We start from the raw sequence: 12,934 nt of genomic DNA on the forward strand, positions 1-12,934 counted from the left end.
CCCCCTCCCACACCCTTACCCCCAATTTCGTGAGCATTCATGGCCCGCCATACAATTTCCATACCTAGATGTGGCTCCCAGGCCAAAAAGTTTGCCCACCCTTGCTATAAGGACTATATTGTGTTCTGCTGCTATAGATGCAGCTTTCTTTCCAATTAGAACAGGAAGACAAGTTAATTAGTCCTACTGTGCTCCATCATTATCTGTAATTATGATTTAACAAGAGATGGAGAGCAAAGGAATAGGAGAGGGGAAAAAAAAGATATTTGCTAAAAGGAAAAGTAGTAAGTAGCAGGAAGAAATGTAATTTCAAACTTCTAAGAGGGTTTTACAAAGGAGGGAAAAACTGAAGTTTTAAACAACCAACCTCTGTTCATATATATGTTTGTTATTGTTCATAGAAATCATTCCTTTTTTGAAAGAGCTAGATAATAAGCTCTATTTACATAAAGATAATAAGCAGTATTCACACTCACCAGTATACAGTGCAAATTAGTTAAGTTGACCACTTCACATACAGTTTTTATTCTGTCTATAAGTTTCGAAAAATAGTTGACCATTTCTTCCCTTTTAATTATTTTTGCATATCGAGGAAAAGTTGGAGGGAGCAACCTCTGGTTAACAAGGGGCTCAAAACCCATCATAATAGGATGATCTTTAAAAAAAAAAAGACAGAAGGAGGATTTTATGTGATTTGCGTTTTCTGAACTTTTTTTAAACTTCCAAGTATAAAACAAACCATTCATTTATCCAAATTAAGTGTCTCATAAGGCATGCTGGTTATGAAAGGAAGCTATTCCAAAAATTAAAATGAACAATTTTCTCTTGTAAATTAAACTGAATTATATTTAGATTACTATACTAATTACTCAATTATTACAACTATCATAAGATTCATTATTAAAAATGCACCCTAGTAAAAGCAGTTTACAAGTTAAAAGTACTTACCTTTCTACAAACTAGCTGCATAGTTTGAACATCGTCCCATATCTTAGAGCAGGTCTACACCAGAAGCGCTACATTGGCGCAGCTGCACGTAACGCCAGTGTGGACAGTGCTTGGGTCGCTGTAACTTGCATCACTCAGGAGGGTGTCTTTTTCACACCACCGAGCCTTGGTCTACACTAGGGGTGGGGATCAATCTTAGTTACGCAACTTCAGTTATGTGAATAATGTAGCTGAAGTCGATGTACTTAGATGGATTTACCATAGTGTCTTCACCGTGGTGAGTAGAATGCTGCCACTCCCCCGTCGACTCTGCCTGCGCCTCTCGCGGTGCTGGAGTACAGGAGTCGATGGGAAAGCGCTCGGGGGCCGATTTATCGCGTCTAGACTACATGCAATAAATCGATCCCCACTGGATCGATCGTTGCCCGCCGATCCAGTGGGTAGTGAAGACATACCCTGAGTGATGTAAGTTAGATCAACTTAAGCGGTAGTGTAGACCTGCCTTTAGTGCACTTAATAAAAGGAACTCATCCTCAGGGTCCTGATTTGTCTGCCCACTCCTGGATCTGCTAACCCCTGTCATAGTCCATGGGAAAGAGAAAAAATTCAATTATTTCCCTATATACAAGGGAGGGGTGTCCTCACATGGGTAGGGGAACACAACAGGACCTTTATGTAACCCAAATGATTCACATTCTTCATTTAATCATCTACTTTGTACTATGTCAGGTTAAGTAGTAGCATTTGGCAGAAATGCAAATCTGCTCCTTGTATTACTAAATAGCAAATGTTTGCAAGTCTCTATAATGCTGGAGTCATATGATAGACTCCTTCAAATCTCATGGTTTGTAAAAAAAAAAAAAAAAAAAAAAAAAAAGATAAAAGTTAGCAAGCTCCCATTATCTAAATATTTAATTAACATTTCTCTCATGAGGCAAAAAACAAGTTTTCAAACCTTTCCTCTTTTCAGACAGCTGACTAAGACATCTATCAGAATTCAACAGAGAACTGTAAAAGTAATATGACTTTATGGTTAAGGGATTTTGGGGTGGTTTTTTTTAAGTTGAATTCAAGTTACAATATATATCTGCATAGACAACTAAGTAAAGGAGCAAAACAAAGTACATAAAATATATAATTATTATTGCATATTTTGGGAAGCGGGTCTGGTGTAAGTGGTCAAGATAACAATTTAGGTGTTTCAGCTTGCCAACATGAATGTAAAAAAATAAAATAAAAATCAATTGCTTAGAATAAATTAAGAGAACAATCTTATAACATGCAGGAAGGAACAAAAATGCATTATTTTTTAATAAACTGAGTTTGGGAAATACATGAATCAGAGATTCTGGTCTCAGTTACTGGATATCATAATGAAGTATGCGTAAACTGTGTTCAATAGTTGGTTCAGATTTAACCAGGATTAGTAGTGCCTGACATTCATTACCCTCTGTTCACTGTTTGGTGGTCTACATAATGTGAGATACTGGTCTCAGTCCACTTCTTTTGGACATAATATACATCACAAAAAACCAATCAACCACCACCCAACAAGCGCCCTTTTCCATTAGGCTCAGCAGAGAGGCTTAGTATTAAATGGAATCCATGCTACCATCTCACTTTTACAAATGGTCCCCCCTGCCCGTGACAAAGTTGTCTGGCAGTATGAGGAACCCTATACTTCCATGTCCATAGTGTACTAATTGCTAGTCAGTTCATGAACTATATTGACTTATACAAATGAAAGTTAAAAAAAAAAAAATCAAGGGATTAAGTCTTTAGAAGAGTGGAGCAGGGAGTGTAGATATTTAAAGACTTTATATTGTCCTACTGTTTCTACTCTATTCCCAGAGGTTCTTCAGTTTTACAGGGATTACAAATAAATTCCTTCTACAGTTTTCCTAATATCTCCTCAGGTAAAGTCTGTCTAACTGCAGGTCTACACTACAGCTGGGATCGATGCTCTGAGATCGATCCACCGGCGGTCGATTTAGTGGGTCTAGTGAAGACCTGCCAAATCGACAGCAGTTTACGCTTCTCGTCGGGGGTAGAGTACAGGGGTCGACTGGAGAGCGAAGTAAGTCAATGGGTGAGTTTCTCCTGTTGACCCCCAGCAGTGTAGACCCCGTGGTAACTCGACCTAAGGTACGTTGACTCCAGCTACGCTAGTCACGTAGCTGGAGTTGTACAGCATAGGTCGACTTACCACAGTAGCGTAGACATAGCCAAAGAGCTTGTCTACACTACCGTGCGGGGTCAATCTAAAATACACAACTTCAGTTATGTGAATAGCGTAGCTGAAGTCGACGTACTTAGACCTACTCTGCTGAATTCTGACACAGTGTCTTCACTGCGGTCAGTCGACAGCTGATGCTCTCCCATCTACTCGGTTTGCGCTCCTCGTTCTGGTGGAGTACAGAGTTGACGGGAGAGTGCTCAGTGGTCGATCCCACTGGATCAATTGCTGCCTGCCGATCCAGCGGGTAGTATAGACAAGCCTTAAGACTCTCCATAGTGAATTTCTCTTATTGTCTCACAAGCAGAAACATCATTTAAAAATATATCCATTAAGAATTGGGTCAGAAAAAATATTTATCAAACAGCTGATATTTAAAATCTTACTAATGGCAATCCTTATTTTCTACACATTAAAAATGTAAAATGTTTTTTCCTGCAATTTTACGAACATCCTATATGGATTCCATCATTTCTTCCCAACCCCACACTAAACGAAGAGATGTCTTCTTACTTAGTACTGGTGCTATTGTAGTTATTAGAATATTTGTCTCTGCCAAGGAATAAATAGCAATACAATTTGTCTACTTAAGCACCCTGAATTATAACAAACCAGAAGGGATCAACAAAATGACATTTTGTTTAGTGACAGTTTAAACCCTTATCTTCCTCTCTCTCTTGAAAAATAAAAATTGGATCTGGTCTTTCTTGGCAGCAGATCTGTGTTGAGGCCTTGTTTTAAGCCAAAGCTCCCCCCCCCCCCGCCAAAAAAAAAAAAAAAGCCAAAATTTATACTATGCTGCCCCCTTCTTTTGCCTTAAACAGCAGCATTTTGGCCTGGATAAATTTCCATCAGAGATTTATTTAATATAGTAATAAATTTATTTAAATAATAAACACTTATGGGCTCTAGGTACCCTAACTCATACTTTGTAGTACAACAAAATTCCAGCAGTATTAAAATAGAAATTCAAACAGGATCTCAGCCAGCCACTATAAAAACTCCTTTCTACTTTATTATCCTTTTGGGAAGCAAACACTCAATCCTCTCCAAAAACCCAAAGAGATGTCATTGCACCATGCCTGAAAGGAAATTTGTTGTGTAGCTATAGCCGTGTAAAAGATATTACCTCATCCATCTTATCACTCTGAAAGGAAATTTGGCTATCTTGGAGCAGCAGGAAGAGCTAGTTCCAGAGTCTCTGAGCCCTCATAGAGAATGCCATGCCACCAGCCACTGCCATCTCTTTCATAACAAAGAGGATCTAGCTTATCTGACCAGGAAGGGACATGATCCCTCAGGTAATTATTTAGTTGTGCTACAAGAGAAGTAGAAAGTTCTAGTCTTGTGGTCAAGGCATGTGCTTGGACACCTGAGAATCTGGGTTCAGTTCCTAGCTCTGCCAGACTTCTTATGTAACCTGATAAGGCTTCAACTGGAGTACTGTGTCCAGTTCTGGATGCCACATTTCAGGAATGATGTGGACAAATTGGAGAAAGTCCAGAGAAGAGCAACAAAAATGATTAAAGGTCTAGAAAACATGACCTATGAGGGAAGATTGAAAAAATTGAGTTAGTTTAGTCTGGAGAAGAGAAGACTGACGGGGGACATGAAAACTGTCTTCAAGTACATAAAAGGTTATTATAAAGAGGAGGGTGATAAATGGTTCTCCTTAACCACTGAGGACAGGACAAGAAGTAATGGGTATAAATTGTAGCAAGGGAGACGTAGGTTAGACGTTAGGAAAACTTCCTAACTGTAAGGATATTTAAGCATTGGAACAAATTATCTATGGAGGTCGTGGAATCTCCATCATTGGAGGTTTTTCAGAATAGGTTAGACAAACAGCTGCCAGGAATGGTCTAGAGAATACTTAGTCCTCCTGTCATAGTGCAGGGGACTGGAGTAGATGACCTATTGTAGTCTCTTCCAGTCCTACCGTTTTAGGATTCTATGATAGTTAGCAGTGCCTCAGAAGTAGCTGATTCTTGCTACAGAGCCGCTGAGAGAAAAAACAGCTGACAAGAGTCCGCTGCCCACAACGACTTAGATCCAGGACAAGCTCATCACCGCAGGGTAGGGGTTGAAAATAAATCTCAACCCAGTGTCCAGCCATGCCAGACCACCATAAACAAACCAAATTTTTACAGGAACACCAGAGTACCTGGAAAGGCTGCAGTATGGTTCCCAAGTGGGAAAGGACTTTGGAAGGCGAAGAGACTCTAAAACTGCCTGAGAGTGGCCTAGAGAAGGCCCAGCCTATCACAAGGACACTACGTTCCAGGCAGGAGAGAACTACTAATCCTGATGCTTACCTCCTTTTGTAGTATCATTCTGAGCCTGGATACCATGATGTAATGAGTTGTGGATGGCAGAAAGCAGGTCAGCTGCTTGAGTCATTAGTTTCTGAGCTTCTGCAACTGCACTTGTCTGGAAAATATAACAGAACATTTTCACATGCTTCGTGACCTAAGTCTGTACGAAAGCAAATTCTGTAACCTTCCCAAGAATCGGAACCCAGATATATGGGATTTTTTTTTTTTTTAAAAGAACACACTACATTTTTGATCCAATAGGTTTTAATGTATCCATCCAATGCATCGCTTGTACAACCTCTAGATAACCCTTAATCAGTGAGACTTCACTGGTAAGCTAGTATGTGTCAGAAGCACATTCTCTACGTTCTGAGTTTTGTCAGCTTATAAGGGAAGCACTCTTGCAACAGTGATAGTTTCTCTTGCGGAAATATATCCCTCTCATTAGAAAATAAGGAGTCCTTAAATGTTCTATGTTAATGGATCCTTAAGTACCATAAAACTGCTTCAAAATGTTAGAAAATCCTGATGCCAAATTGCTGATTAGAAGGTAATGATTTATAATCTACTGAAATACACAATGTTCTGACATTTTAGATCTACACCTATTTTATTAGGACTATGGAGCATGTGTTTAAACTGCTTGCTGGGAACACAAATGCTCAGTTTTAAAAAATCTGGGTTAATTGTCCTTGATACAAGATAAATATTTACAAGTAAAATTTAAATATGCTGTTTTAGAAGAGACTTATAAAAACTCAGACAGAAAAATAGTCTGATAGATACTTAACCAGGCCAGAAACTGATATTAATAAAAAACAGTGCAAGATAAATATTCACTTTCTGTAGCTTTGTCTTAACAAACACAATGCCTTAAAGACCAATGAAGAGTCCAGTGGCACCTTAAAAATTAAACAGATTTATTTGGGCATAAGCTTTCGTGGGTAGAAAACCCACTTCTTCAGATGCATGGAGTGAAAATTACACTGTAACGATCTGTAATTTTCACTCCATGCATCTGAAGAAGTGGGTTTTTTACCCACTAAAGTTGATGCCCAAATAAATCTGTTAGTCTTTAAGGTTCCACCAGACTACTCGATGCTTTTGTGGATACAGAGCAACACGGCTACCCCTCTGATACTTGACACAATGCATTAACACAGATCTGCTACAAAACAGGCTGCAAAGCAGACCCCAAATGCAATCAATCAATCTTGACCATGAACTAAATGAAGAATTTAAAGTGAGAAATATTTGACCACATGTGAATGAATGGCCCAGTTTGTGAGCAGTCACCCATAACAGTTCTGAAAATCAGGATTTGGCTGTGGATCTATCTATCTATCACAGCCCTGACGTAAGAGCGAACGCTCTTATTTATACTGCCACTAATTAAATTCAGAGTGCAATTTCCTCCATAAGTCCTCTAGCCTCCTCTGCATCTTTAAAATACTTGCACCTGATTTTCACTAAGTTTAAGGCTCTTTTATGCTGTTCAGGGTGTAGCTGGTGCAGCTAAATACTTAAGTAGGGAACTCCAGGAGAGCACGCAAAAGCATGTTACCTCCCTCCACTGCAAAAAGTAACAAAACCAGACAAATCTGAGGGAAATAAAAACACAACTCTTAGTCTCATCCAGCCTACCCCAATTCTATCTCTCAGCCCTAAAAAGGGTGATTTTTCCACCCCACGGAATTCTCAAGCTCATTAAAGCTGGTAGACTGGTGCACAGCCCTGACGCTGACCCCTTCCTCTCCCAACCACCAATGAAGCCTGGATAGAAATTCAGAACCTCAAAAAGGGAAAATCCATCATGATTTCCCACAAAAAATTACTAGTCACCGGTTAATGATAGTCTTCCTGGAAACCTTATCTTTCAGGTTCTATTTGCTTAAAGAGAATTTTCCAGGCTCATCAACAGGTTTGTTTGTTTTGTTATTACCTGATCAACAGCATATTTCTGTGCAAGGCCCTATAACTTCCTAAGAACTAAGAAGGAATATATTGGTGCTGGTGGAAAGTGGGCTGCTACTCTTAAAGAGTTCACCCATGCCAAGTTGATGGTGCTGCTGCAGGGAGGTGAGCTCCTGGAGTAAGAAATTCTCTATGACAATTTTTTTGCTCTCCAAAATGAAAAACAAACAAAAAAACCCCAAACATTTCACAGGATCACAGACTAAGTGCAGAAATATCGAGTATTTGTACCTCTTTTTTGGTGAAGGCGATAAGAACTGTCAGTAGTACACGGGTAAACTTCACTCTGCTGAATACTGCTAAGCACTGCTGATGCTACAACAAAATAAAAAGTACCAAAAATTAGGAAAAAGTGCCAACTCTTCAAAAAAATAAGATTTGGCATTTATTTAACTAAATGCAAGATTTTATAAACAGCTCTTATAGACATACTATCTATCTATTTTGAGAGTAGAAAGTATCTGCCTTCCAACTCTATTTGCAACTTTTTTGGCCTAGTTATCTTCAAAGTAATTTCTGTTTCTGAAGAAGTGAACTGATGACATTATGGCACCAATAGTCTCCAACATCCTTCCAACACAGAAGAGGAAAACACAAACACACCTTGTGTGAGACCAGGAAGTTTGGTGGACAGCTACTTCTTAAGCTGGTACCATTCATTCAAACTTAATGTTTTAAGTGCTACCATGCAGCTATTACAGCGAAGTGAATTCTTCCCTATTTTCTTGAAGATTTATGTTAGATCAGGTTTTCCTATTTTAGGACAAATTCTATAAATTAGTTATTGAAAACATTTATCTAAGTAATATGAACTATTTTATACAGTCCAGCAAAAAATTGTAAAAGGTTCATTACTTCAAGTTCAACTTCTGGATCTCTCTCTTCTCCTTGTCGACTTCGAGTGCTCTAAAATTGAAGGAGTTAGAAACACGATGTATTAATAAAATTGCAAAAAGGTGATGCCATTGTTTAGAAAATAACTTAGATATAGGAGGTAAAAACATTAAATTTGTTTGGATATTTCTGAAATCAGATAAGACTAACATCAGTTCTCATCTGAGGTTAGAAGGCATCTGAAATTGACTTTAAGTATCTTTACAGGTATTTATATGACCCATGTTGCCATATGATCTGAGCGATCCACAATCATTAATAAAGCCTATCCTTACACCCCTCCCCTCAATGAGTAGAGAAACAGTATCCCCCCATTCACAGCTGGCAAACTGAGGCACAGGGTAGACTGAGTGACTTTCTACAGTCACACAGTAATTTTGCAGCTGAAACAGGAATTAAATCCAGGTTACCAAGTCTCAGTCCAGCCTAGTAGACCAGACTTCCTACACCAGACTCTCTTTTCTATTCCTACTTGAAAACCTACAAACCTTGTCTGTACTAGGGAACAACATTCTGAATCCTGCTATAGACAGTCTGCTAGTGTCTTAAGCAAAAATAGGCATACAAAAAAAAATTTCAATTCTCCTCCAGAGGACACTATTACCGGGGGGAAATGACATACGATGACAGTAATGTTCCTTAAAAATTTGTAATATGTTATATAACTTGTCTAAAAGGAAACCGTATTCTTTGAAGTCTATTCAACATATAACAGATAAAAAAGTAGGAAGCTAAAGAAAAACTACCTTTACTCTTCGCTGCATGTCATCTTCTACATCTTTTAGCATGCCTGGAAAAGTGACATTTTTAAAAAACAATGAATTATTCTGATTAAACTCAGATGCACACATACAACAGAGAGTGAGGAGAGTTGTGAGCTTAATTCAAAATCTGAAATATTTAAAAGCACCTACTGGCCAAAGTTCACCACCAAAGAAGCCCTACTGGTGACATTAGCTACCTGCGAGAAGTCTAACTCCTACCCTCAGCTTTTAAGAAGGGGATGATGCTAGAATGCTTATTAAGGTGCTGTCTCTGAACCGTAGCTCCAGCTTTTGTATCAGTCTGTGACTAATAAATGTTTGACAAATCTGAACCTACCCATTCTCTATCTCCAGCTGTTCCAAAGAAGGAACTCTCTCTACCTTTCCTCTCAATGTCTGATTTTTTGGACCACACAGAGGACAAGTCACCAAAAGCAAATGCAATTTCAGTAATCAGTGTTGCCAAAATTTAAATCTAAGAATATGTATTTTTTAGGAACTGGACCAACAGTTAGGTAACACATACATCAGAGGCATGCAGATGCTGGGAATATTTACAGAAAAACAAATTCGTGAACTCCACAGATCTACAAGTGTACAAAAAAACCCTATGTAAATGAAGGATTTAAGATGTCCAAAGCTGCAGGTTTCAAACTCCAAAAGTCTCCACCTTAACTACGGTGCAACAGATGTGCACGGAAGTTAGGAGGGAGCAGGTGCTCAATTGAGATTGTGGAAATTCACGGTTAAGATCACCCAATGTCTGTTTGTTAGAAGCTAACTAAATAACTGCACGTTTGGAGAAGACTAATGTTCTCTCAAGAGTTTTAATTTCCACTTAAGTTATTGTCAAAACAAGAGTTTGACTTCTCAACCTCATCATTGCATTAAAGCTAGTTCCTTGCATGAAAATTATTTATTTGTGGTCATTAAGAATGTTTCTTTACAAATGGAGCTTTGCAATATAACATGAAGCTATTTGGCTTGACAAAGGTTAAATTTGGAACTCAGCCAATCTTAAATTCTAGGCATCTCAGAGTTTTCAGATTGATCCAGAACTAAGTAGTTGTCTTAATGCCTTAAGTTTTCTCAATCTCTCTACAACAGTGGTTCCCAACCTTTCTTGTGGGAATAGCACATTGCCGCCGAAATGCAGCCACAAAAAGTAGCAGCGGGAAGAAGTGTTGCTGCCGAAATGGCGCCGAGAAACGGCAACGCTTCTCGGCGGCATTTCGGCGGTGGGGTGATCTGTGGGTGCACAAAAATGCCCCGGCAGGCGCCATGGTGCCCGCAGGCACCGCGTTGGAGACCCCTGCTCTACATCAACGGTTCTCAAACTGTTGGTCGGGACCCCAAAGTGGGACACGACCTCCTTTTAATGGGGTTGCCAGGGCCAGCATTAGTTTTGCTAGGACCCATGGCTGAAGCTGAAGCCTGAGCTCCATCCCCACCCAGGGTGGTGGGGCTTGGCTCCATCCCTCTCCCTCCCACCCCCAGGTCATGTAGTAACTTTGTTGTCAGAAAGTGGTCCTGGTGCAATGAAGTTTGAGAACCCCAGCTCTACATGCAGGTCAACTGAAAGAACAGCAAAAATAATGCACATAAATGCAAAATTCTGACTTTAAATACCCACAGCTTTAAAACTACCTCACCATTTTTTTTTCAAAATTTATTTACATTAATGTCAATCAGATTTTACAAACAAGCCAAATTAGAAGATTCCAGTTTAAGCATTTTTTAAATTTTAGTTATGCATATTGAAAATTTCTGACCAGAATATATGGGAAGAAAAAAAATGTACGTAATAATGGAAATGGCTCATATTTTATTCACATTTTTAAATGGATCTCTGAACTGAAAGCATGAAAATTTCAGGACTTTTCTTTTCCACAAAGTTCTGAATTTTACCTGTAACTCGAAGATCTGTCACACTATTAGCCATTTTAAACCCATAGGTCATGGACTGAAAATCTTCCTAAATGTAAAATGGAACAATTAGGTGCTTTCAGCCAAAACATATGTTTGAAGTACAGCAGCAATAACTACACTTTTTTCTAAATTTCTGCACCCAATGCAAAATTGCAGTTATAGTCTTTCACAGCAACCAATGGGAATTTCAGGAGGCCGGTTTAATATTTGTGGTATAGTTTTAATATATATTATATTAACAGTACTATTCTTCTATAGTACTTTCCATCCATAAATCTCAAAGCACTTTAAAAAGAAGTGAAGTATTAAAACCATTAACCGATTGGAAAATAATCACAGAGCAGAGGACAAGATCTCCTGACTCCCAGTACAATACTGGGGGGAAGGGAAGGCGTGTAGCACATTGTCTCTTTATCCTGGGCAGAAAATTCAAAGCTAAACAAAAAAATCCTAATGATCAAAAACATCTGGTTTCAATAGCAGGCAATCCCCGCATTAATAATTTTCTACTGACCTATGCCATCTTTTCTGTTCATATATAAGCTGTTTATGAATAAAAGCATTCTTATTTGCTCACTCACGTATTCTACCACATAGAAAGCAAATAATGAATTCAGGAAAAAGTGTAAGAGAAATTAGGTGACCAGTGATATTCTGTTCAAGAAAATTAGCCACTCTCCCAGACCATTCTACAATAATGTAGTCCTAAACTTCACTCTTCAAGCCATTTTTTAATTTCTGTAAAGCACCACGAATAATTATGGTGCTATACATATTGTAATCACAGGTCATATTGAAACATACCTCTTCAAAAACTGCAGCTTTATTTACTTTTTCTCTGGCAATATCACAGATTTTTAGGATCCCCAGAGCAAAAGCCTTCATGGCAGGATCTTCTATGAAGTCTGGATTATGTATATATAGGCAAGTAAACACTGTTTGTGCCAAGGAATGACCTTCCAACCATGTTATCTAGAAAGAAAATAAAAGTACATACTTTATTTTTGAGTCTGCATTTTTTTATATTCCCATTCCTTTTCTATTTTACCCTGTCTAAATCAGTCCTCAAAGAGACTCCATATCGTGCCAACCTTCCATCCAGCAAAAAGGATCAAATGAGGATTTCTGACACCTATCAACATCTCTTCATTTGTTGGCTATGGAAGTGGAGGTGGGGATCAAAGGAAGGAAAGGGGACACACACTAGAGTATTATGCACCACCTTACTTGTTGAACAAGCTACCTCTACAAAGTTCCCAGTCCAAGAATTATGGAAGTAAGCTTGTCACTGGACGTGAATTACATACTATACATGTATTCCTCTAATGTTCCATTACATAAGTAAGAAGTCACAACTGTAATTTGCTGCTAAAATATATTAGTATTCTACAATTTCAAGTCTAAACATAGCTTCCTTTCCATGACCTCTTGGTATAACAACATGAAACTGATGTAAATGAGAACAGAGAGAAAGCTTCAATCATCTAGGCACGTCCTTCAATATCTTCATAGACTATGAAATACAGTAGAGTTTCGGTTTAAAACATGTCCAATATACCTTTAAAAATTATTTTGTGGCATTTAGCACATACACGTTTACACATTCAATTAAAAATAAATTTGCACATCTCCTTTAACATATCTTTATAACCTCTTATGCATATAAAGATCTGTATTGTAAAGAAGCCACAATGAAAATATATAGGATTTGATCAGATTTCCTAATGTAAATAAGATTCTATAATCTCTCTCTAGTACTTCATAGTCAAAATCCCAGATTTTTTTTTGAACTAATGGTTCTTTTAGAACACAAAGTTTCTTGAGACCCTAATTACTGAACTATCACTCCAACTACTAATGGTTACAGCAAATTT

General features: G+C 38.3%; 1 protein-coding gene across 2 annotated transcripts in view; it reads right to left on the bottom strand.

Annotated features, from left to right (window-relative positions):
• The window catches only part of NAA35 (N-alpha-acetyltransferase 35, NatC auxiliary subunit), a 48,081-nt gene that overhangs the window by 23,863 nt on the left and 11,284 nt on the right, over positions 1-12,934 (bottom strand). For both annotated transcript variants that reach the window (XM_084628246.1, XM_084628247.1), the window contains exons 6-12: positions 11,865-12,032; positions 11,040-11,106; positions 9,114-9,157; positions 8,329-8,379; positions 7,705-7,788; positions 5,500-5,614; positions 477-655 (exon numbers count right to left, since the gene is read on the bottom strand). In XM_084628246.1, the coding sequence (XP_084484372.1) occupies positions 477-655; positions 5,500-5,614; positions 7,705-7,788; positions 8,329-8,379; positions 9,114-9,157; positions 11,040-11,106; positions 11,865-12,032 (708 nt within the window). The remainder of the gene's footprint in view (positions 1-476; positions 656-5,499; positions 5,615-7,704; positions 7,789-8,328; positions 8,380-9,113; positions 9,158-11,039; positions 11,107-11,864; positions 12,033-12,934) is intronic.

The sequence above is a fragment of the Lepidochelys olivacea genome, assembly GCF_965140295.1.
Source record: "Lepidochelys olivacea isolate rLepOli2 genome assembly, chromosome: 5".
Lineage (NCBI taxonomy): Eukaryota > Metazoa > Chordata > Testudines > Cheloniidae > Lepidochelys > Lepidochelys olivacea.